Source organism: Oncorhynchus mykiss, chromosome 5, assembly GCF_013265735.2.
Source record: "Oncorhynchus mykiss isolate Arlee chromosome 5, USDA_OmykA_1.1, whole genome shotgun sequence".
In the NCBI taxonomy this organism is placed as follows: domain Eukaryota; kingdom Metazoa; phylum Chordata; class Actinopteri; order Salmoniformes; family Salmonidae; genus Oncorhynchus; species Oncorhynchus mykiss.
In genome coordinates, this window is record NC_048569.1 from 100667321 (window position 1) to 100693571 (window position 26251).

The 26251-nt window shown below is 42.7% G+C and overlaps 1 protein-coding gene across 2 annotated transcripts in view; it reads right to left on the reverse strand.

Moving 5' to 3' along the window:
* Positions 1-4629: 4629 nt before the first annotated feature.
* The window catches only part of chd1l (chromodomain helicase DNA binding protein 1-like), a 50566-nt gene continuing 28944 nt past the window's right edge, over positions 4630-26251 (reverse strand). Inside the window, exons 20-24 of one of the 2 annotated variants that reach the window (XM_036979035.1) lie at positions 22385-22455; positions 19905-20019; positions 19611-19719; positions 12568-13063; positions 4630-5600 (exon numbers count right to left, since the gene is read on the reverse strand). In XM_036979035.1, coding sequence (XP_036834930.1) covers positions 5478-5600; positions 12568-13063; positions 19611-19719; positions 19905-20019; positions 22385-22455 — 914 coding nt within the window. In that variant the 3' untranslated portion in view covers positions 4630-5477. Of the gene's footprint in view, positions 5601-12567; positions 13064-19610; positions 19720-19904; positions 20020-22384; positions 22456-26251 lie in introns of those variants that run through there. The other variant, XM_036979036.1, reaches the window with a different exon arrangement.

Consider the following 26251-nt stretch of genomic DNA (forward strand, 5'->3'; position numbering starts at 1 on the left):
TACACCTGAATCTACCTTCACATCAGTCAGGTTTTTGTACCTGGGAAAAGGCGCTGTTTAATCTCCATTCGAATGCATAGCATCATATCAATGCTATGTATGCTTGGAATCAGCATCAAAGGGCTATTGACAGCAACTCAATGTTAGATGTCATGAATGAGGACCGGAAAAAGAAAGTGGAGGAAAACGGTACTGACATTAAAACAATTACAGATGTGCTCCTCTTAACTGCCACTCAAAATATAGCGCCGAGAGGTCAGCGAGAGTTCTTGAGGGCTGAGCTGAGAAAGCAATGCTGAGATGGTAGAAAGTGACGTTTTTAGTGTAATTTCAGATGAAACCGAAGATTTAAAGAAAGAAGAACATCATGTCTTTAGTTGTGAGGTACTATTACAACGAGGCCATCCACGAAAGATTTTTACACTTTCAGTCAGCTGAAAGCTTAGATTCTGCAGGTCTCACATTGATTGCCTTGAAAAACACAATCTGGACTACAGAAATAATCTGGTGGGGCAAGGCTGTGACGGTGCATCCATCATGAGCGGAAAGCATTCTGGTGTGTCTGCACGGATTAAAAACAGTGCAAGATTTACATTTTATGTGCACTGTAATGCACATTGTTTGAATTTGGTTCTTGTCGATGCTGTAAAAATCAGTGCCTCCTGCAGAAGCTTTCTAACTTTGTGTCTGGCTCGTACGCTCATCTCCAGTGGCTTGCTGTTCAGAAAGAGCTGTATCCACAGCAGCAGCCCAGGGAACTACAGAGACTTACAGATGTAAGGTGGGCCTGCAGATACATGGCATGCTGTAATCTGAGGGACAGGCTTCCTGCAGTTCTGAGAGTGCTACAGGATATCACACTTGAAAATAGTGGTGATAGATGAGTGCAGGCAAGGGGCCGTCTTTCTCAGGGGCCTTCTTTCTTTTGGAAAGTGCTTGGTGATGCCAAACGTCTTTTGGCATGCTCCAACCAAGCTCTCTTGAGGTCTGTAGATCTAGTAGGTGCTGTGGGTCTAGTAGGTGCCCTTACAGACCCATTACAGGACTACAGAAGTGAGGGTTACTATGGAGAACTATGGAAAGAGATTACAGAGCATGGCAAAATAAGTGTACAAACAGTGTGTAAAAGTCTAAAACAAGCTTATGATTCCACAAATCATTGATGAGCACTGTAGGACAGAAAAATAGTGACCAACGTGATGGTGAGAGCTTCCAAAGAGCTGTCTTTAATCAGGTGCTTGACAGTCTCACAGCTGAGCTGCAGAGGCGTTTTTCAAAGAAGGATTGTGAGATAATGCAAAGGGCCCAGTCTCTCAACCCAAAGAGGACAACATTCTTGAATGAGGAGCCTCTGTTTGCCTTTGCTCAGACCTTTGAGTCAGATTTAGAGGACCTTAAACATGAGGTTCATCAAACCAAGCGGCTTCTTGATAGGAGAGAAGTGGAAGGGACAGACCATCTACTCTCCTTGACTTGGTTGTGTTTCTAGAGCCTTATAAAGAGGTCTTCCATGAGCTATTTTGAATTTGTAAGATTTCTGTTACACCAGTCAGCAGTGCTTCCTGCAAGAGAAGCTTCTCAGCTTTAAAACTGATTAAAACCACCTTAGGACAACTGGTCAATGACAGGTTAAGTCAGCTCAGAATTCTCAGTGTTGAGTCAAGGAGGGCACGCTCCCTCAACATGGATGAGTTTGTGAAACATTTTGCCAGTTCTCACCAGAGCCACAGAATTATGCTGTTTTAAATCTACCAGGGATAATTTGGCACTTAGCACTTGGCACTCTGCTCATGATTAAAACCTGCAATGTGTACTAGCTAGTACATTGACATTCTAAAATGATCCATCCAAAGGGGATCATGTCACACAGATTTAAAATGGTCTTGATTAGGCCAATTCCAAAACTTTTCTTTGCTATTAGTTAACATAACATATGAGCATAAATATGATACTGTAAGTTTATAATATTGATGGGCACAAATCAAGTCCATTTCTGCTTGATACAGTGCCTTGCGAAATAATTCGGCCCCCTTGAACTTTGCGACCTTTTGCCACATTTCAGGCTTCAAACATAAAGATATAAAACTATTTTTTTGTGAAGAATCAACAACAAGTGGGACACAATCATGAAGTGGAACGACATTTATTGGATATTTCAAACTTTTTTTAACAAATCAAAAACTGAAAAATTGGGTGTGCAAAATGATTCAGCCCCCTTTAGTTAATACTTTGTAGCGCCACCTTTTGCTGCGATTACAGCTGTAAGTCACTTGGGGTATGTCTCTATCAGTTTTGCACATCGACAGACTGAAATTTTTTCCCATTCCTCCTAGCAAAACAGCTCGAGCTCAGTGAGGTTGGATGGAGAGCATTTGTGAACAGCAGTTTTCAGTTCTTTCCACAGATTATCGATTGGATTCAGGTCTGGACTTTGACTTGGCCATTCTAACACCTGGATATGTTTATTTTTGAACCATTCCATTGTAGATTTTGCTTTATGTTTTGGATCATTGTCTTGTTGGAAGAGAAATCTCCGTCCCAGTCTCAGGACCTTTGCAGACTCCATCAGGTTTTCTTCCAGAATGGTCCTGTATTTGGCTCCATCCATCTTCCCATCAATTTTAACCATCTTCCCTGTCCCTGCTGAAGAAAAGCAGGCCCAAACCATGATGCTGCCACCACCATGTTTGACAGTGGGGATGGTGTGTTCAGCTGTGTTGCTTTTACGCCAAACATAACGTTTTGCATTGTTGCCAAAAAGTTCAATTTTGGTTTCATCTGACCAGAGCACCTTCTTCCACATGTTTGGTGTGTCTCCCAGGTGGCTTTTGGCAAACTTTAAACAACACCTTTTATGGATATCTTTAAGAAATGGCTTTCTTCTTGCCACTCTTCCATAAAGGCCAGATTTGTGCAATATACGACTGATTGTTGTCCTATGGACAGAGTCTCCCACCTCAGCTGTAGATCTCTGCAGTTCATCCAGAGTGATAATGGGCCTCTTGGCTGCATCTCTGATCAGTCTTCTTGTATGAGCTGAACGTTTAGAGGGACGGCCAGGTCTTGGTAGATTTGCAGTGGTCTGATACTCCTTACATTTCAATAATATCGCTTGCACAGTGCTCCTTGGGATGTTTAAAGCTTGGGAAATCTTTTTGTATCCAAATCCGGCTTTAAACTTCTTCACAACAGTATCTCGGACCTGCCTGGTGTGTTCCTTGTTCTTCATGATGCTCTCTGCGCTTTTAATGGACCTCTGAGACTATCACAGTGCAGGTGCATTTATACGGAGACTTGATTACACACAGGTGGATTGTATTTATCATCATTAGTCATTTAGGTCAACATTGGATCATTCAGAGATCCTCACTGAACTTCTGGAGAGAGTTTGCTGCACTGAAAGTAAAGGGGCTGAATAATTTTGCACGCCCAATTTTTCAGTTTTTGATTTGTTAAAAAAGTTTGAAATATCCAATAAATGTCGTTCCACTTCATGATTGTGTCCCACTTGTTGTTGATTCTTTATGTTTGAAGCCTGAAATGTGGCAAAAGGTCGCAAAGTTCAAGGGGACCGAATACTTTCGCAAGGCACTGTACCTGGTATGTCAAATTGCAGTGTTTTTTTGTACATTTACTTATTTGTAAATAAACGATGCAATTTATGTAACACGCAAATGCTGTCTTTTCTCCTTGGTGCTTGAGCTTTATTTTCTGAAAATATTTTAATGTTAAACACTTAGTTGAAGTTGGAAGTTACACTTTGTAGAGCTATTAGAACTCGTTTTTCAACCACTCCACAAATTTCTTGTTAACAAACTAGTGTTGCCAAGTCTGTTAGGACATCTACTTTGTGCATGACAAGTAATTTTTCCAACAATTGTTTACAGACAGATTAATTCACTGTATCACAATTCCAGTGGGTCAGAAGTTTACATACATTAAGTTGACTGTGCCTTTAAACAGCTGGGCAAATTCCAGAAAATTGTCGTGGCTTTAGAAGCTTATGATAGGCTAATTGACATCATGAGTCAATTGGAGGTGTACCTGTGGATGTATTTCAAGGCCTACCTTCAATCTCTGTGCCTCTTTGCTTGACATAATGGGAAAATCTAAAGAAATCGGCCAAGATGTCAGAATTATATTTTTTGACCTCCACAAGTCTGGTTCATCCTTGGGAGTAATTTCCAAACGCCTGAAGGTACCATGTTCATCTGCACAAACAATAGTACGCAAGTATAAACACCATGAGTCCGCTCAGGAAGGAGACGCGTTCTGTCTCCTAGAGATGAATGTACTTTGGTGCATGTAAACTTCAACAACATAGTATGGCAGCAGCACAACAGGGTACAAACAACAATACATTACACATATATACACAATGTGACCAACAGGCACAACCACAGCGGACCTTTCTATGCTATCTGGGATCCTTGGGCTGTCCCAAATAACATTACCCCAGTAATCTGAAATGTAAAAGAGTTAGGTTGTGGACATCCCAAGGACTGCTGTGGTTGTGCCTGTTGGTTACATTGCGTTTTTGCTGCTGCCATGAAGTGTTGCTACCAAGCCGAGCAGAGCACAACAGGACAATCCCCATAGAAGTCCAATTTAAAAAATGTCTAATAATTGTTTCCCATCACTGACAGCTGAACATTTAATAATCATTCAATGTCTGCAATGCTTCTGGGTGACGTCATTGCTGCTAACGCCAGTGCACACAGCGCTAGTGATCAGGCGTTACCGGCTCTGTCAAGCAGATTACATTAAAAACAACAGATGTCCATCTTGGAAGCAGTTCCCAGTTCTTTTATACCTCATTGACCTCTACAGCTGGAGCATCATGCCACGCCCCTTTTCTATAAGCCCCACCTCTCTGTTCCATAACATATCACTTTAGAGTGGTACCTGGTCAGATATACAGCATTGGTTCCCAGCCATGGGGGTACCTCAGGGACACTTCGGGCAGAGCAACATTTAGTTGGGAACCACTGATATAGAGAACACCTAATGATAAGGAAAGGGAGATACCTAGTCAGTTGTTCAACTGAAATGTGTCTTCCACATTTAACCCAACCCCTCTGAATCAGAGAGGTGCGGGGGGAGGCTTCCTTAATCGACACCCATGTCTTCGGCGCTCGGGGAACAGTGGGTTAACTGGCTTGCTAAGGGGCAGAATGACAGATGTTTACCTTGTCAGCTCGGTGATACGATCCAGCAACCTTTCAGTTACTGACCCAACGTTGTAACTACTAGGCTGCCTGCAACTACCAAAATACATTTCAAATTAAAATCATTGATTAACATGTATACAAATAAAAAGCAGAGTGAAGGAATGTTCTCTACTTCAGTGTAATCAGTTGAGTATGTTAAGTATTAAAGTAGTAAAGTAGCAGGAGAAAGTGAGTGCTGCAAAAGGAATTGATCCGTGGCTCCTGCAGGCTCACGTCACCCGCGTGTTATAGTACTGAAGAGATACATCATTTAAAGCAGTGCAGGAACTTGGTGGTGTTGACTTGTCTCTGTCTAGAGAAGCAGGCCTCCAGCCAGGTCTTCTGAACAGGAAGTGCATGAGGGTGCTGACCAATCAGCTCCTGGAGCTCCTGGTGACACAGAAAATCATAGCAACATCAGAAGACTAGCATCATCAGACCATAGCAACATCAGACTATAGCAACATCACAAGACTAGCATCATCAGACCATAGCAACATCACAAGACTAGCATCATCAGACCATAGCAACATCACAAGACTAGCATCATCAGACCATAGCATCATCAGACCATAGCAACATCAGACCATAGAAACATAACAAGACTAGCATCACCAGACCATAGCAACATCACAAGACTAGCATCATCAGACCATAGCAACATCAGAAGACTAGCATCATCAGACCATAGCAACATCACAAGACTAGCATCATCAGACCATAGCAACAGACTATAGCAACATCACAAGACTAGCATCATCAGACCATAGCAACATCACAAGACTAGCATCATCAGACCATAGCAACATCAGAAGACTAGCATCATCAGACCATAGCAACATCACAAGACTAGCATCATCAGACCATAGCAACATCAGAAGACTAGCATCATCAGACCATAGCAACATCAGAAGACTAGCATCATCAGACCATAGCAACATCACAAGACTAGCATCATCAGACCATAGCAACATCAGACTATAGCAACATCACAAGACTAGCATCATCAGACCATAGCAACATCACAAGACTAGCATCATCAGACCATAGCAACATCAGAAGACTAGCATCATCAGACCATAGCAACATCAGAAGACTAGCATCATCAGACCATAGCAACATCAGACTATAGCAACATCACAAGACTAGCATCATCAGACCATAGCAACATCACAAGACTAGCATCATCAGACCATAGCAACATCACAAGACTAGACTCATCAGACCATAGCAACATCAGAAGACTAGCATCATCAGACCATAGCAACATCAGACTATAGCAACATCACAAGACTAGCATCATCAGACCATAGCAACATCACAAGACTAGCATCATCAGACCATAGCAACATTGGAAAAGACTAGCATCATCAGACCATAGCAATATCAGAAGACTAGCATCATCAGACCATAGCAACATCAGACTATAGCAACATAACAAGACTAGAATCATCAGACCATAGCAACATCACAAGACTAGCATCATCAGACCATAGCAACATCAGAAGACTAGCATCATCAGACCATAGCAACATCAGACTATAGCAACATCAGAAGACTAGCATCATCAGACCATAGCAACATCACAAGACTAGCATCATCAGACCATAGCAACATCACAAGACTAGCATCATCAGACCATAGCAACATCAGACCATAGCAACATCACAAGACTAGCATCATCAGACCATAGCAACATCAGACTATAGCAACATCACAAGACCAGCATCATCAGACCATAGCAACATCACAAGACTAGCATCATCAGACCATAGCAACATCAGAAGACTAGCATCATCAGACCATAGCAACATCACAAGACTAGCAACATCAGAAGACTAGCATCATCAGACCATAGCAACATCAGAAGACTAGCATCATCAGACCATAGCAACATCACAAGACTAGCATCATCAGACCATAGCAACATCAGACTATAGCAACATCACAAGACTAGCATCATCAGACCATAGCAACATCACAAGACTAGCATCATCAGACCATAGCAACATCAGAAGACTAGCATCATCAGACCATAGCAACATCAGACTATAGCAACATCAGAAGACTAGCATCATCATACCATAGCAACATCAAAAGACTAGCATCATCACACCATAGCAACATCACAAGACTAGCATCATCAGACCATAGCAATATAAGAAGACTAGCATCATCAGACCATAGCAACATCACAAGACTAGCATCATCAGACCATAGCAACATCAGAAGACTAGCTTCATCAGACCATAGCAATATCAGACTATAGCAACATCACAAGACTAGCATCATCAGACCATAGCAACATCACAAGACTAGCATCATCAGACCATAGCATCATCAGACCATAGCAACATCAGACCATAGAAACATCACAAGACTAGCTTCACCAGACCATAGCAACATCACAAGACTAGCATCATCAGACCATAGCAACATCAGAAGACTAGCATCATCAGACCATAGCAACATCAGAAGACTAGCATCATCAGACCATAGCGACATCACAAGACTAGCATCATCAGACCATAGCAACATCAGACTATAGCAACATCACAAGACTAGCATCATCAGACCATAGCAACATCACAAGACTAGCATCATCAGACCATAGCAACATCACAAGACTAGCATCATCAGACCATAGAAACATCACAAGACTAGCATCACCAGACCATAGCAACATCACAAGACTAGCATCATCAGACCATAGCAACATCAGAAGACTAGCAACATCAGAAGACTAGCATCATCAGACCATAGCAACATCACAAGACTAGCATCATCAGACCATAGCAACATCAGACTATAGCAACATCAGAAGACTAGCATCATCAGACCATAGCAACATCACAAGACTAGCATCATCAGACCATAGCAACATCAGAAGACTAGCATCATCAGACCATAGCAACATCAGAAGACTAGCATCATCAGACCATAGCAACATCACAAGACTAGCATCATCAGACCATAGCAACATCAGACTATAGCAACATCACAAGACTAGCATCATCAGACCATAGCAACATCACAAGACTAGCATCATCAGACCATAGCAACATCAGAAGACTAGCATCATCAGACCATAGCAACATCAGACTATAGCAACATCACAAGACTAGCATCATCAGACCATAGCAACATCACAAGACTAGCATCATCAGACCATAGCAACATCACAAGACTAGCATCATCAGACCATAGCAATATCAGAAGACTAGCATCATCAGACCATAGCAACATCACAAGACTAGCATCATCAGACCATAGCAACATCAGAAGACTAGCTTCATCAGACCATAGCAATATCAGACTATAGCAACATCACAAGACTAGCATCATCAGACCATAGCAACATCACAAGACTAGCATCATCAGACCATAGCATCATCAGACCATAGCAACATCAGACCATAGAAACATCACAAGACTAGCTTCACCAGACCATAGCAACATCACAAGACTAGCATCATCAGACCATAGCAACATCAGAAGACTAGCATCATCAGACCATAGCAACATCAGAAGACTAGCATCATCAGACCATAGCGACATCACAAGACTAGCATCATCAGACCATAGCAACATCAGACTATAGCAACATCACAAGACTAGCATCATCAGACCATAGCAACATCACAAGACTAGCATCATCAGACCATAGCAACATTGGAAAAGACTAGCATCATCAGACCATAGCAATATCAGAAGACTAGCATCATCAGACCATAGCAACATCAGACTATAGCAACATAACAAGACTAGAATCATCAGACCATAGCAACATCACAAGACTAGCATCATCAGACCATAGCAACATCAGAAGACTAGCATCATCAGACCATAGCAACATCAGACTATAGCAACATCAGAAGACTAGCATCATCAGACCATAGCAACATCACAAGACTAGCATCATCAGACCATAGCAACATCACAAGACTAGCATCATCAGACCATAGCAACATCAGACCATAGCAACATCACAAGACTAGCATCATCAGACCATAGCAACATCAGACTATAGCAACATCACAAGACCAGCATCATCAGACCATAGCAACATCACAAGACTAGCATCATCAGACCATAGCAACATCAGAAGACTAGCATCATCAGACCATAGCAACATCACAAGACTAGCATCATCAGACCATAGCAACATCAGAAGACTAGCATCATCAGACCATAGCAACATCAGAAGACTAGCATCATCAGACCATAGCAACATCACAAGACTAGCATCATCAGACCATAGCAACATCAGACTATAGCAACATCACAAGACTAGCATCATCAGACCATAGCAACATCACAAGACTAGCATCATCAGACCATAGCAACATCAGAAGACTAGCATCATCAGACCATAGCAACATCAGACTATAGCAACATCAGAAGACTAGCATCATCAGACCATAGCAACATCACAAGACTAGCATCATCAGACCATAGCAACATCACAAGACTAGCATCATCAGACCATAGCAATATCAGAAGACTAGCATCATCAGACCATAGCAACATCACAAGACTAGCATCATCAGACCATAGCAACATCAGAAGACTAGCTTCATCAGACCATAGCAATATCAGACTATAGCAACATCACAAGACTAGCATCATCAGACCATAGCAACATCACAAGACTAGCATCATCAGACCATAGCATCATCAGACCATAGCAACATCAGACCATAGAAACATCACAAGACTAGCTTCACCAGACCATAGCAACATCACAAGACTAGCATCATCAGACCATAGCAACATCAGAAGACTAGCATCATCAGACCATAGCAACATCAGAAGACTAGCATCATCAGACCATAGCGACATCACAAGACTAGCATCATCAGACCATAGCAACATCAGACTATAGCAACATCACAAGACTAGCATCATCAGACCATAGCAACATCACAAGACTAGCATCATCAGACCATAGCAACATCACAAGACTAGCATCATCAGACCATAGAAACATCACAAGACTAGCATCACCAGACCATAGCAACATCACAAGACTAGCATCATCAGACCATAGCAACATCAGAAGACTAGCAACATCAGAAGACTAGCATCATCAGACCATAGCAACATCACAAGACTAGCATCATCAGACCATAGCAACATCAGACTATAGCAACATCAGAAGACTAGCATCATCAGACCATAGCAACATCACAAGACTAGCATCATCAGACCATAGCAACATCAGAAGACTAGCATCATCAGACCATAGCAACATCAGAAGACTAGCATCATCAGACCATAGCAACATCACAAGACTAGCATCATCAGACCATAGCAACGTCAGACTATAGCAACATCACAAGACTAGCATCATCAGACCATAGCAACATCACAAGACTAGCATCATCAGACCATAGCAACATCAGAAGACTAGCATCATCAGACCATAGCAACATCAGACTATAGCAACATCACAAGACTAGCATCATCAGACCATAGCAACATCACAAGACTAGCATCATCAGACCATAGCAACATCACAAGACTAGCATCATCAGACCATAGCAATATCAGAAGACTAGCATCATCAGACCATAGCAACATCACAAGACTAGCATCATCAGACCATAGCAACATCAGAAGACTAGCTTCATCAGACCATAGCAATATCAGACTATAGCAACATCACAAGACTAGCATCATCAGACCATAGCAACATCACAAGACTAGCATCATCAGACCATAGCATCATCAGACCATAGCAACATCAGACCATAGAAACATCACAAGACTAGCTTCACCAGACCATAGCAACATCACAAGACTAGCATCATCAGACCATAGCAACATCAGAAGACTAGCATCATCAGACCATAGCAACATCAGAAGACTAGCATCATCAGACCATAGCGACATCACAAGACTAGCATCATCAGACCATAGCAACATCAGACTATAGCAACATCACAAGACTAGCATCATCAGACCATAGCAACATCACAAGACTAGCATCATCAGACCATAGCAACATCACAAGACTAGCATCATCAGACCATAGCATCATCAGACCATAGAAACATCACAAGACTAGCATCACCAGACCATAGCAACATCACAAGACTAGCATCATCAGACCATAGCAACATCAGAAGACTAGCATCATCAGACCATAGCAACATCACAAGACTAGCATCATCAGACCATAGCAACATCACAAGACTAGCATCATCAGACCATAGCAACATCAGACTATAGCAACATCACAAGACTAGCATCATCAGACCATAGCAACATCACAAGACTAGCATCATCAGACCATAGCAACATCAGAAGACTAGCATCATCAGACCATAGCAACATCAGACTATAGCAACATCACAAGACTAGCATCATCAGACCATAGCAACATCACAAGACTAGCATCATCAGACCATAGCAACATCAGAAGACTAGCATCATCAGACCATAGCAACATCAGACTATAGCAACATCACAAGACTAGCATCATCAGACCATAGCTACATCACAAGACTAGCATCATCAGACCATAGCAACATCAGAAGACTAGCATCATCAGACCATAGCAACATCAGACTATAGCAACATCACAAGACTAGCATCATCAGACCATAGCAACATCACAAGACTAGCATCATCAGACCATAGCAACATCACAAGACTAGCATCATCAGACCATAGCAACATCAGACTATAGCAACATCACAAGACTAGCATCATCAGACCATAGCAACATCACAAGACTAGCATCATCAGACCATAGCAACATCACAAGACTAGCATCATCAGACCATAGCATCATCAGACCATAGCAACATCAGACCATAGAAACATCACAAGACTAGCATCACCAGACCATAGCATCATCAGACCATAGCAACATCACAAGACTAGCATCATCAGACCATAGCAACATCACAAGACTAGCATCATCAGACCATAGCAACATCAGACTATAGCAACATCACAAGACTAGCATCATCAGACCATAGCAACATCACAAGACTAGCATCATCAGACCATAGCAACATCAGAAGACTAGCATCATCAGACCATAGCAACATCAGACTATAGCAACATCACAAGACTAGCATCATCAGACCATAGCAACATCACAAGACTAGCATCATCAGACCATAGCAACATCAGACTATAGCAACATCACAAGACTAGCATCACCAGACCATAGCTACATCACAAGACTAGCATCATCAGACCATAGCAACATCACAAGACTAGCATCATCAGACCATAGCAACATCAGAAATATATGTGTCACTGTACATCAATGGTTTTCATGTTATAACCATGTTATAACCATCTTTGAAATTGTAAATGTAAGACTGACTGTTGAGGTCACCTGTGATTGGACAGGACTCTCCAGCTCTGTTACAATGTGTGTGACCTCTGAACTCATGATCTCCTCCTCATCTCCTTCATATGTGATGAGGTAGCGGGCCAGTCTCTTCCTGTCTGAGGCTGTCAGGTTGTAGAAGAACACATGAACTCCTCTCATGAAGTCAGGCAGAGCAGGTCCAGAGGGGCTGGGGGTCCTGCTGCTCTGATTGGCTGTCTCTCTTTCCTCAATCCCTCTGTCTGAGCTCTGATTGGCTGTCTCTCCTTCCTCACTCTCCCTGTCTGAGTCAGGGCCAGGATACTGTGGCACTGGGGGGGAGTGTGGAGGAGAGGGGGAGACTGAGACGGTGGTTGGGGAGGGGGAGACGGAGGATGGGGAGGGGGATGCTGCTGAGGTCTTGGAGCTAGAGGCTGAGGCCTTGGAGGTTGAGGCTGATGCTGTGGAGGGTGTTGTGGACGTACCTAAAGCAGAGGTAGAGACAGACCTGCTGTAGTAGTATCTGACAGACAGGCCAGTTAAGGACTAAACATCCTGGACAAAACAAAGCCATCACAGTTAAGACAAACACATTTAGCACTCGATCCCTTCAACAAATGCAATGCAGAGTAAAGGCCATTTGCCTGCTTCCCAACCGGAACCCTATTATTTTAGAGCGCCCAGTTTATCAAAGGTGTTGTAAAAACATGCCAATAACCAACTGACTGGCTTTATTGATGTCTATAGTATTCTCTCTGGTATCAAATCAAGCTTTATTTACCACATGCACTGAATACAACAAGTGTAGACTTTACCGTGAAATGCTGACTGACAAGCCCTTAACCAACAGTGCAGTTCAAGAAGAAGAAAGTATTTACCAAGTAAACTAAAATAAAAAGTAACACATTAAGAATAACATAACGAGGCTTTATACAGGGGGTACTGGTACAGAGTCAATGTGGAGGCTATATACAGGGGGTACCGGTACAGAGTCAATGTGGAGGCTATATACAGGGGGTACCAGTACAGAGTCAATGTGGAGGCTATATACAGGGTATTTTTTATTTATTTATTTATTTTACCTTTATTTAACCAGGTAGGCAAGTTGAGAACAAGTTCTCATTTACAATTGCGACCTGGCCAAGATAAAGCAAAGCAGTTCGACAGATACAACAACACAGAGTTACACATGGAGTAAAACAAACATACAGTCAATAATAAAGTATAAACAAGTCTATATACAATGTGAGCAAATGAGGTGAGAAGGGAGGTAAAGGCAAAAAAAGGCCTTGGTGGCAAGGTAAATACAATATAGCAAGTAAAACACTGGAATGGTAGTTTTGCAATGGAAGAATGTGCAAAGTAGAAATAAAAATAATGGGGTGCAAAGGAGCAAAATAAATAAATAAATTAAATACAGTTGGGAAAGAGGTAGTTGATAGGGCTAAATTATATGTGGGCTATGTACAGGTGCAGTAATCTGTGAGCTGCTCTGACAGTTGGTGCTTAAAGCTAGTGAGGGAGATAAGTGTTTCCAGTTTCAGAGATTTTTGTAGTTCGTTCCAGTCATTGGCAGCAGAGAACTGGAAAGAGAGGCGGCCAAAGAAACGAATTGGTTTTGGGGGTGACTAGAGAGATATACCTGCTGGAGCGTGTGCTACAGGTGGGAGATGCTATGGTGACCAGCGAGCTGAGATAAGGGGGGACTTTACCTAGCAGGGTCTTGTAGATGACATGGAGCCAGTGGGTTTGGCGACGAGTATGAAGCGAGGGCCAGCCAACGAGAGCGTACAGGTCGCAATGGTGGGTAGTGTATGGGGCTTTGGTGACAAAACGGATTGCACTGTGATAGACTGCATCCAGTTTGTTGAGTAGGGTATTGGAGGCTATTTTGTAAATTACATCGCCAAAGTCGAGGATTGGTAGGATGGTCAGTTTTACAAGGGTATGTTTGGCAGCATGAGTGAAGGATGCTTTGTTGCGAAATAGGAAGCCAATTCTAGATTTAACTTTGGATTGGAGATGTTTGATATGGGTCTGGAAGGAGAGTTTACAGTCTAACCAGACACCTAAGTATTTGTAGTTGTCCACGTATTCTAAGTCAGAGCCGTCCAGAGTAGTGATGTTGGACAGGCGGGTAGGTGCAGGTAGTGATCGGTTGAAGAGCATGCATTTAGTTTTACTTGTATTTAAGAGCAGTTGGAGGCCACGGAAGGAGAGTTGTATGGCATTGAAGCTTGCCTGGAGGGTTGTTAACACAGTGTCCAAAGAAGGGCCGGAAGTATACAGAATGGTGTCGTCTGCGTAGAGGTGGATCAGAGACTCACCAGCAGCAAGAGCGACCTCATTGATGTATACAGAGAAGAGAGTCGGTCCAAGAATTGAACCCTGTGGCACCCCCATAGAGACTGCCAGAGGTCCGGACAACAGACCCTCAGATTTGACACACTGAACTCTATCAGAGAAGTAGTTGGTGAACCAGGCGAGGCAATCATTTGAGAAACCAAGGCTGTTGAGTCTGCCGATGAGGATGTGGTGATTGACAGAGTCGAAAGCCTTGGCCAGATCAATGAATACGGCTGCACAGTAATGTTTCTTATCGATGGCGGTTAAGATATCGTTTAGGACCTTGAGCGTGGCTGAGGTGCACCCATGACCAGCTCTGAAACCAGATTGCATAGCAGAGAAGGTATGGTGAGATTCAAAATGGTCGGTAATCTGTTTGTTGACTTGGCTTTCGAAGACCTTAGAAAGGCATGGTAGGATAGATATAGGTCTGTAGCAGTTTGGGTCAAGAGTGTCCCCCCCTTTGAAGAGGGGGATGACCGCAGCTGCTTTCCAATCTTTGGGAATCTCAGACGACACGAAAGAGAGGTTGAACAGGCTAGTAATAGGGGTGGCAACAATTTCGGCAGATCATTTTAGAAAGAAAGGGTCCAGATTGTCTAGCCCGGCTGATTTGTAGGGGTCCAGATTTTGCAGCTCTTTCAGAACATCAGCTGAATGGATTTGGGAGAAGGAGAAATGGGGAAGGCTTGGGCGAGTTGCTGTTGGGGGTGCAGTGCTGTTGACAGGGGTAGGAGTAGCCAGGTGGAAAGCATGGCCAGCAGTAGAAAAATGCTTATTGAAATTTTACGGTATTACGGTACAGAGTCAATGTGGAGGCTATATACAGGGGGTACCGGTACAGAGTCAATGTGGAGGCTATATACAGGGTATTACGGTACAGAGTCAATGTGGAGGCTATATACAGGGGGTACCGGTACAGAGTCAATGTGGAGGCTATATACAGGGGGTACTGGTACAGAGTCAATGTGGAGGCTATATACAGGGTATTACGGTACAGAGTCAATGTGGAGGCTATATACAGGGGGTACCGGTACAGAGTCAATGTGGAGGCTATATACAGGGGGTACCGGTACAGAGTCAATGTGGAGGCTATATACAGGGGGTACCGGTACAGAGTCAATGTGGAGGCTATATACAGGGGGTACCGGTACAGAGTCAATGTGGAGGCTATATACAGGGGGTACCGGTACAGAGTCAATGTGGAGACTATATACAGGGGATACTGGTACAGAGTCAATGTGGAGGCTATATACAGGGGATACTGGTACAGAGTCAATGTGGAGGCTATATACAGGGGGTACCGGTACAGAGTCAATGTGGAGGCTATATACAGGGGGTACCGGTACAGAGTCAATGTGGAGACTATATACAGGGGATACTGGTACAGAGTCAATGTGGAGGCTATATACAGGGTATTACGGTACAGAGTCAATGTGGAGGCTATATACAGGGGGTACCGGTACAGAGTCAATGTGGAGGCTATATACAGGGGGTACCGGTACAGAGTCAATGTGGAGGCTATATACAGGGGGCACCGGTACAGAGTCAATGTGGAGGCTATATACAGGGGGTACCGGTACAGAGTCAATGTGGAGGCTATATACAGGGTGTTACAGAGTCAATGTAGAGGCTATAGACAGGGGGCACCGGTACCGAGTCAGTGTGGAGGCTATATACATGGTGCACCGGTACAGAGTCAGTGTGGAGGCTATATACAGGGGGCACCGGTACTGAGTCAATGTGCGGGGGTACAGGCTAGTTGAGGTAATCTGTACATGTAGGTGGGGGCGAAGTGACTATGCATAGGTAACAAACAAACAGCGAGTAGCAAGAGTGGGGGTCAATGTAAATTGTCCGGTGTTGATTTTGATGAATTGTTCAGCAGTCTAATCACTTGGGGGTAGAAGCTGTTGAGGAGCCTTATGGTCCTAGACTTGGCGCTCCGGTACCGCTTGTCATGCAGTAGCAGAGAAAACAGTCTATAATTTGGGTGACTTGAGTCTTTGACAATTTTATGGGCTTTCCTCTGACACCGCCTGGTATAGAGGTCCTGGATGGCAGGAAGCTTGGTCCCAGTGATACTGGGCTGTATGCACTACCCGCTGTAGCGCCTTACGGTCAGATGCCGAGCAGTTGCCATACCAGGCGGTGATGCAACCGGTCAGCGAATAGCAATTATCCTAACGGTGTCCTCGGTCTGATCCTTTGACGGCGGCTTAACTTTGTACACCGAGAGTTTGTTATGGTCATGTCCAAGATTCGTGTTCATGTAGATCTGTAGAACCTTTTGAGGATCTGGGGATCCATGCCAAATCTTTTCAGTCTCTTGGGGGGGGAAAAGGTTTTGTCGTGCATTTTTCACAACTGTCTTGGTATGTTTGGACCATGATAGTTCATTGGTGATGTGGACACCAAGGAACTTGAAACTCTCAACCCGCTCCACTACAACCCCGTCGATGTTAATGTGGGCCTGTTCGGCCCTCCTTTTCCCTGTAGTCCACGATCAGCTCCTTTGTCTTGCTCACGTTGAGGGAGAGGTTGTTGTCCTGGCACCACACTGCCAGATCTCTGACCTCCTCCCTATATGCTGTCTCATCATTGTCGGTGAGCAGGCCTACCACTGTTGTGTCGTCAGCAAACTTAATGATGATGTTGGAGTCATGTTTGGCCACGCAGTCATGGGTGAATACAGGAGGGGACTAAGTACACACCCTTGAGGGGCACCAGTGTTAAGGATCAGCGTGGCAGATGTGTTGTTACCTACCCTTACCACATGGGGGCGGCCTGTCAGGAAGTCCAGGATCCAGTTGCAGAGGGAGGTGTTTAGTCCTAGAGTCCTTAGCTTAGTGATGAGATTTGTGGGCACTATGGTGTTGAACGCTGAGCTGTATTCAATGAACAGCATTCTCACATAGGTGTTCCATTTGTCCAGGTGAGAAAGGGCGGTGTGGAGTGTGATTGAGATTGTGTCATCTGTGGATCTGTTGGGGCGGTATGCGAATTGGAGTGGGTCTAGGGTGTCCGGGAGGATGCTGTTGATGTGAGCCATGACCAGCCTTTCAAAGCACTTCATGGCTACCGACGTGAATGCCACGGGGCGGGAATCATGTAGGCAGGTTGCCTTCACTTCATCGGGCACAGGGACTATGGTGGTCTGCTTGAAACATGTAGGTATTATAGACTCGGTCAGGGAGAGGTTGAAAATGTCAGTGAAGACACTTGACAGTTGGTCCGCGCATGCTCTGAGTACACGTCCTGATAATCCGTCTGGCCCAGCGGCTTTGTGAATGTTGACCTATTTAAAGGTTTTGTTCATATCGGCTACCGAGAGCGTTATCACACAGTCATCCAGAACAGCTGGTGCTCTCGTGCATGCTTGTTGCTTGCCTCGAAGCGAGCATAAAAGTATGCAATCTGGTTTCCGCTCAGGCTATGGATGTGTCACTGCAACCTTAAAGGTCCTCAATGATGTCACCATTGCCCTTGATTCGAAGCAATGTTGTGCTGCTATTTTTATTGACTTGGCCAAAGCTTTTTTACGGTAGACCATTCCATTCTTGTGGGCCGGCTAAGGAGTATTGGTGTCTCTAAGTGGTCTTTGGCCTGGTTTGCAAACTACCTCTTTCAAAGAGTGCAGTGTATAAAGTCAGAAAATCTGCTGTCTCAGCCACTGCCTGTCATCAAGGGAGTTTCCCAAATGGCTCAATCCTAGGCCCCACATTGTAGGATTTTTAATGAATTTATTTGCAAATTATGGTGGAAAATAAGTATTTGGTCAATAACAAAAGTTTATCTCAATACTTTGTTATATACCCTTTGTTGGCAATGACAGAGGTCAAACGTTTTCTGTAAGCCTTCACAAGGTTTTCACACACTGTTGCTGGTATTTTGGCCCATTCATCCATGCAGATCTCCTCTAGAGCAGTGATGTTTTGGGGCTGTTGCTGGGCAACACAGACTTTCAACTCCCTTCAAAGATTTTCTATGGGGTTGAGATCTGGAGACTGGCTAGGCCACTCCAGGACCTTGAAATGCTTACGAAGCCACTCCTTCGTTGCCCGGGCGGTGTGTTTGGGATCATTGTCATGCTGAAAGACCCAGCCACGTTTCATCTTCAATGCCCTTGCTGATGAAAGGAGGTTTTCACTCAAAATCTCACGATACATGGCCCCATTCATTCTTTCCTTTACACGGATCAGTCGTCCTGGTCCCTTTGCAGAAAAACAGCCCCAAAGCATGATGTTTCCACCCCCATGCTTCACAGTAGGTATGGTGTTCTTTGGATGCAACTCAGCATTCTTTGTCCTCCAAACACGACGAGTTGAGTTTTTATCAAAAAGTTATATTTTGGTTTCATCTGACCATATGACATTCTCCCAATCTTCTTCTGGATCATCCAAATGCTCTCTAGCTAACTTCAGACAGGCCTGGACATGTACTGGCTTAAGCAGGGGGACACGTCTGGCACTGCAGGATTTGAGTCCCAGGCGGCGTAGTGTGCTACTGATGGTAGGCTTTGTTACTTTGGTCCCAGCTCTCTGCAGGTCATTCACTAGGTCCCCCCGTGTGGTTCTGGGATTTTTGCTCACCGTTCTTGTGGTCATTTTGACCCCACGGGGTGAGATCTTGCGTGGAGCCCCAGATCGAGGGAGATTATCAGTGGGGTACATGGACAAGGATACATGGGGTTGTTAGGGTTAGTAAAGGAGTAGAAAGGATACATGGAGGTGTGTACCCCTCTGGAGGCCAGATGTTTTCTGATGAGTCTCTCTGTTCCATACCAGTTAAACCCTCTGGTGGAGTGGCCGATACGGGGGAGGTGGACGCTAGCTAGGGGAGAGGAGAGAGGTGTATGAGAGGGAAATAAGGAGACAAATCTTTCGTGACTCAAATCAGTATCTTTAGTGACGTGTACAGCAGAGTAAATGGTCTCTTACTCCAACTACACACAGACAGACATAGACACACACAGACAGACAGACATAGACAGACATAGACAGAGACAGACAGACTACCCTTGTTAGTCTTGGCGACCCTGTAGATTTTCTGGAGTCCTTCTTCCAGAGCAGAGAGATGGATCCCTGACAGGCTGTTGTCTCTGGCTCTCTGCTGGGCCACTATCAGGGCCACCTGAGGACAGACAGACACATCAGAACAACTTGGGGACGGACGGACAGACACATCAGAACAACCTGGGGACGGACGGACGGACAGAACACATTACATCACATCAGGGTAATCTGAGAACAGGAGGGAGGGAACAAATCACTCATTATACAAATCAGGTACATCATCATCATAATTACACAGGTATTTTAATTATGTCAGAGCAGAGTGTCAGGACTTTCAGACGAATGTGATTACTTTTGGGCACACACAGGAACATACAGCGCCTACAGAAAGCATTCATACCCCTTGACTTATTCCACATCTTGTTGTGTTACCGCCTGAATTAAAATTGATTAAACAGATTTTTTTTCTACACAATACCCCATAATGACCAAGTCATTCTTTTGCCAATCATTGAAAATTAAATACAGAAATATCTCATTTAGAGATGTATCCACACCCCTGACTCAATACTTTGTAGAAGCACCTTTGGCAGCGATTACAGCTGTGAGTCTTTCTGGGTAAGTTTCTAGAACTTTCCACACCTGGATTGTGCAACATTTGTACATTATTATTTTCTATCTCAAATTGGTTGTTGATCATTGTTATCTTCAGGTCTTGTCATAGATTTTCAACCAGATTTAAGTCAAAACTGTAACTGCCACTGATGAATATTCACTGTCTTCTTGGTAAGCAATTCCAGTGTAGATTTGGCCTAGGTGTTTTAGGTTCTTGTCCTGATGAAAGGTGAAGCCATCTCCCAGTGTCTGGTGGAAAGCAGACTGAACCAGGTTTTCCTTTTTGCCTGTGCTTAGCTCCATTCCATTTCTTTTCTATCCTGAAAAACTCACTAGCCCTTAATGATAACAAGCATACCCATAACACTGTGCTTGAAAATATGGAGAGTGGTACTCAGTAATGTGTTGTATTGGATTTGCCCGAAACATAACACTTTGTATTCAGGACAAAAAGTGAATTGCGTTGCCATATTTTTACAGTATTACTTTAGTTCCTTGTTGCAAACAGGGTACATGTTTTGGAATATTTGTATTCTGTACAGGCTTCGTTCTTTTCACTCTCAATTAGTTTAGTATTGTGGAGTAACTACAATGTTGTTGATCCCTCCTCAGTTTTCTCCTGTCACAGCCATTAAACTCTGTAACTGTTTTAAAGTCACCATTGGCCTCATGGTGAGCAGTTTCCTTCTTCTCCGGCAACTGAGTTAGGAAGGACGCCTGTATCTTTGTAGTGACTGGGCTTATTGATACACCATCCAAAGTGTAACTAATAACTTCACCATGATCAAAGGGATATTCAATGTCTGCTTTTTTTTTTAACCATCTACCAATAGGTGCTTTTCTTTGCAAGGCATTGTAAAACCGCCCTGGTATTTGTGGTTGAATCTGTGTTTGAAATTCCCTGCTGGACTGAGGGACCTTAGAGATAATTGTATCTGTGGGGTACAGAGATGAGGGACCTAACAGATAATTGTATCTGTGGGGTACAGAGATGAGGGACCTAACAGATAATTGTATCTGTGGGGTACAGAGATGAGGGACCTTACAGATAATTGTATCTGTGGGGTACAGAGATGAGGGACCTTACAGATAATTGTATCTGTGGGGTACAGAGATGAGGGACCTAACAGATAATTGTATCTGTGGGGTACAGAGATGAGGGACCTAACAGATAATTGTATCTGTGGGGTACAGAGATGAGGGACCTTACAGATAATTGTATCTGTGGGGTACAGAGATGAGGGACCTTACAGATAATTGTATCTGTGGGGTACAGAGATGAGGGACCTTACAGATAATTGTATCTGTGGGGTACAGAGATGAGGGACCTAACAGATAATTGTATCTGTGGGGTACAGAGATGGGGTAGTCATTCAAAAATGTTGTTAAACCCCATTATTGCACACAGAGTGAGTCCATGACACATATTACGTTAAGCACATTTTTACTCCTGAAAATGTTTAGGCTTGCCATAACAAAGGGGTTGAATACTACTTATTGACTCAAAACAATTCAGCTACACATTTTTATTAATTAGTAAAAATGTGAAAAAACACAATTCCACTTTTACATTATGGGGTATTGTGTTTAGGCCAGTGACAAAATCTGAGTTTATCCCATTTTAAATGCAAGCTGTAACACAACAAAATGTGGAAAAAGTCACGTGGTGTGAATACTTTCGGGAAGGCTCTATAGCTTTAACACTCTGAGAAGATGTTAGGGCAGACACGTACTGCGTGAGAGGGGGTGTGTGTGTGCTTATGTAACAGGTGGGATCTGAACCCACCTCAACATCAACCATTAGACCTAGAGGACATTTCCTCATGAGGGTGACACAGACAGGTCTACGTCATCTCTGCTACACTTACCTGGTCTTGGCCATCCAGTCTGGACTGTTTATCATCAACAGGAAACAGCAACACTGATCCCAGCTCCAAGTCTGAAACAGAAAGAACTCTGATTTACTGGTGTGTGATGGCAGGACAGCACAGGTAGTACAGTTACAACTAGGTCTAAAGGCACTGGAGGCCATTAGATTAGACATTAGAACCAGGGCTGATGTAGAGCCAGTAGACAGAGACATCGAGAACATTTTTCCTGAGCGTTATTGAGGGAATTAAGAAGCAAAATGTGGTTTTCCATCAAAATGAGAATTACTGTGAGCTAATAAAGGAGATTGCATATGTTGCAAGATAACATAGAATTTTCCATTGATGGATGTCGATTTAACCCGTTTGACTGCTATCGATTGGCATGTACAGTACATAGCTATAGATATATCCTGATTGGCATGTACAGTACATAGCTATAGATATATCCTGATTGGCATGTACAGTACATAGCTATAGATATATCCTGATTGGCATGTACAGTACATAGCTATAGATATATCCTGATTGGCATGTACAGTACATAGCTATAGATATATCCTGATTGGCATGTACAGTACATAGCTATAGATAAATCCTGATTGGCATGTACAGTACATAGCTATAGATATATCCTGATTGGCATGTACAGTACATAGCTATAGATAAATCCTGATTGGCATGTACAGTACATAGCTATAGATATATCCTGATTGGCATGTACAGTACATAGCTATAGATAAATCCTGATTGGCATGTACAGTACATAGCTATAGATATATCCTGATTGGCATGTACAGTACATAGCTATAGATATATCCTGATTGGCATGTACAGTACATAGCTATAGATATATCCTGATTGGCATGTACAGTACATAGCTATAGATAAATCCTGATTGGCATGTACAGTACATAGCTATAGATAAATCCTGATTGGCATGTACAGTACATAGCTATAGATATATCCTGATTGGCATGTACAGTACATAGCTATAGATATATCCTGATTGGCATGTACAGTACATAGCTATAGATATATCCTGATTGGCATGTACAGTACATAGCTATAGATATATCCTGATTGGCATGTACAGTACATAGCTATAGATAAATCCTGATTGGCATGTACAGTACATAGCTATAGATATATCCTGATTGGCATGTACAGTACATAGCTATAGATATATCCTGATTGGCATGTACAGTACATAGCTATAGATAAATCCTGATTGGCATGTACAGTACATAGCTATAGATAAATCCTGATTGGCATGTACAGTACATAGCTATAGATATATCCTGATTGGCATGTACAGTACATAGCTATAGATAAATCCTGATTGGCATGTACAGTACATAGCTATAGATATATCCTGATTGGCATGTACAGTACATAGCTATAGATATATCCTGATTGGCATGTACAGTACATAGCTATAGATATATCCTGATTGGCATGTACAGTACATAACTATAGATATATCCTGATTGGCATGTACAGTACATAGCTATAGATATATCCCGATTGGCATGTACAGTACATAGCTATAGATATCCTGATTGGCATGTACAGTACATAGCTATAGATATATCCTGATTGGCATGTACAGTACATAGCTATAGATATATCCTGATTGGCATGTACAGTACATAGCTATAGATATATCCTGATTGGCATGTACAGTACATAGCTATAGATATATCCTGATTGGCATGTACAGTACATAGCTATAGATATATCCTGATTGGCATGTACAGTACATAGCTATAGATAAATCCTGATTGGCATGTACAGTACATATATCCTGATTGGCATGTACAGTACATAGCTATAGATAAATCCTGATTGGCATGTACAGTACATAGCTATAGATATATCCTGATTGGCATGTACAGTACATAACTATAGATATATCCTGATTGGCATGTACAGTACATAGCTATAGATAAATCCTGATTGGCATGTACAGTACATAGCTATAGATAAATCCTGATTGGCATGTACAGTACATAGCTATAGATAAATCCTGATTGGCATGTACAGTACATAGCTATAGATATATCCTGATTGGCATGTACAGTACATAGCTATAGATATATCCTGATTGGCATGTACAGTACATAGCTATAGATATATCCTGATTGGCATGTACAGTACATAGCTATAGATATATCCTGATTGGCATGTACAGTACATAGCTATAGATATATCCTGATTGGCATGTACAGTACATAGCTATAGATATATCCTGATTGGCATGTACAGTACATAGCTATAGATAAATCCTGATTGGCATGTACAGTACATAGCTATAGATAAATCCTGATTGGCATGTACAGTACATAGCTATAGATATATCCTGATTGGCATGTACAGTACATAGCTATAGATATATCCTGATTGGCATGTACAGTACATAGCTATAGATAAATCCTGATTGGCATGTACAGTACATAGCTATAGATATATCCTGATTGGCATGTACAGTACATAGCTATAGATAAATCCTGATTGGCATGTACAGTACATAGCTATAGATATATCCTGATTGGCATGTACAGTACATAGCTATAGATATATCCTGATTGGCATGTACAGTACATAGCTATAGATATATCCTGATTGGCATGTACAGTACATAGCTATAGATAAATCCTGATTGGCATGTACAGTACATAGCTATAGATATATCCTGATTGGCATGTACAGTACATAGCTATAGATATATCCTGATTGGCATGTACAGTACATAGCTATAGATAAATCCTGATTGGCATGTACAGTACATAGCTATAGATAAATCCTGATTGGCATGTACAGTACATAGCTATAGATATCCTGATTGGCATGTACAGTACATATATCCTGATTGGCATGTACCGTCGTGGCCAAAAGTTTTGAGAATGACACAAATATTAATTTCCACAAAGTTTGCTGCTTCAGTGCCTTTAGATATTTTTGTCAGATGTTACTATGGATACTGAAGTATAATTTCATAAGTGTCAAAGGATTTTATTGACAATTACATGAAGTTGATGCAGAGTGTCAATATTTGCAGTGTTGACCCTTCTTTTTCAAGACCTCTGCAATCCGCCCTGGCATGCTGTCAATTAACTTCTGGGCCACTGATGGCCGCCCATTCTTGCATAATCAATGCTTGGAGTTTGTCAGAATTTATGGGTTTTTGTTTGTCCACCCGCCTCTTGAGGATTGACCACAAGTTCTCATTGGGATTAAGGTCTGGGGAGTTTCCTGGCCATGGACCCAAAATATCGATGTTTTGTTCTCCGAGCCACTTAGTTATCACTTTTGCCCTATGGCAAGGTGCTCCATCATGCTGGAAAAGGCATTGTTCGTCACCAAACTGTTCCTGAATGGTTGGGAGAAGTTGCTCTCGGAGGATGTGTTGGTACCATTCTATATTCATGGCATTCTCAAAACTTTTGGCCACGACTGTGCTGAATCATAAGTAAGGCTCAGGTTTTTGCAGACGCAAGGAGGTTACGGCTGTTCAGAATGATATGATACAAGGTTATGATTAATAAGTTGACTGTTTATAGATGTGAAAAGGTAAAGGCCGTATAGAGTTTAATTCAGGAGATGGTAACTCTTTAAAGAACCTCTCTCGTGGTGCCCCAGATCCTAATGAGTTAATTGTTACATGATGAATTTAACAATTAAACATATTTAGTTAATTAGATAAATAACAGTCCTCAGATTAATGTTAAAGTCAAGTCACGACGTTAATGGGGCGGCAGGGTAGCCTAGTGGTTAGAGCATTGGACTAGTAACCGAAAGGTTGCAAGATCGAATCCCCGAGCTGACATGGTACATATCTGTCGTTCTGCCCTGGAACAAAACATT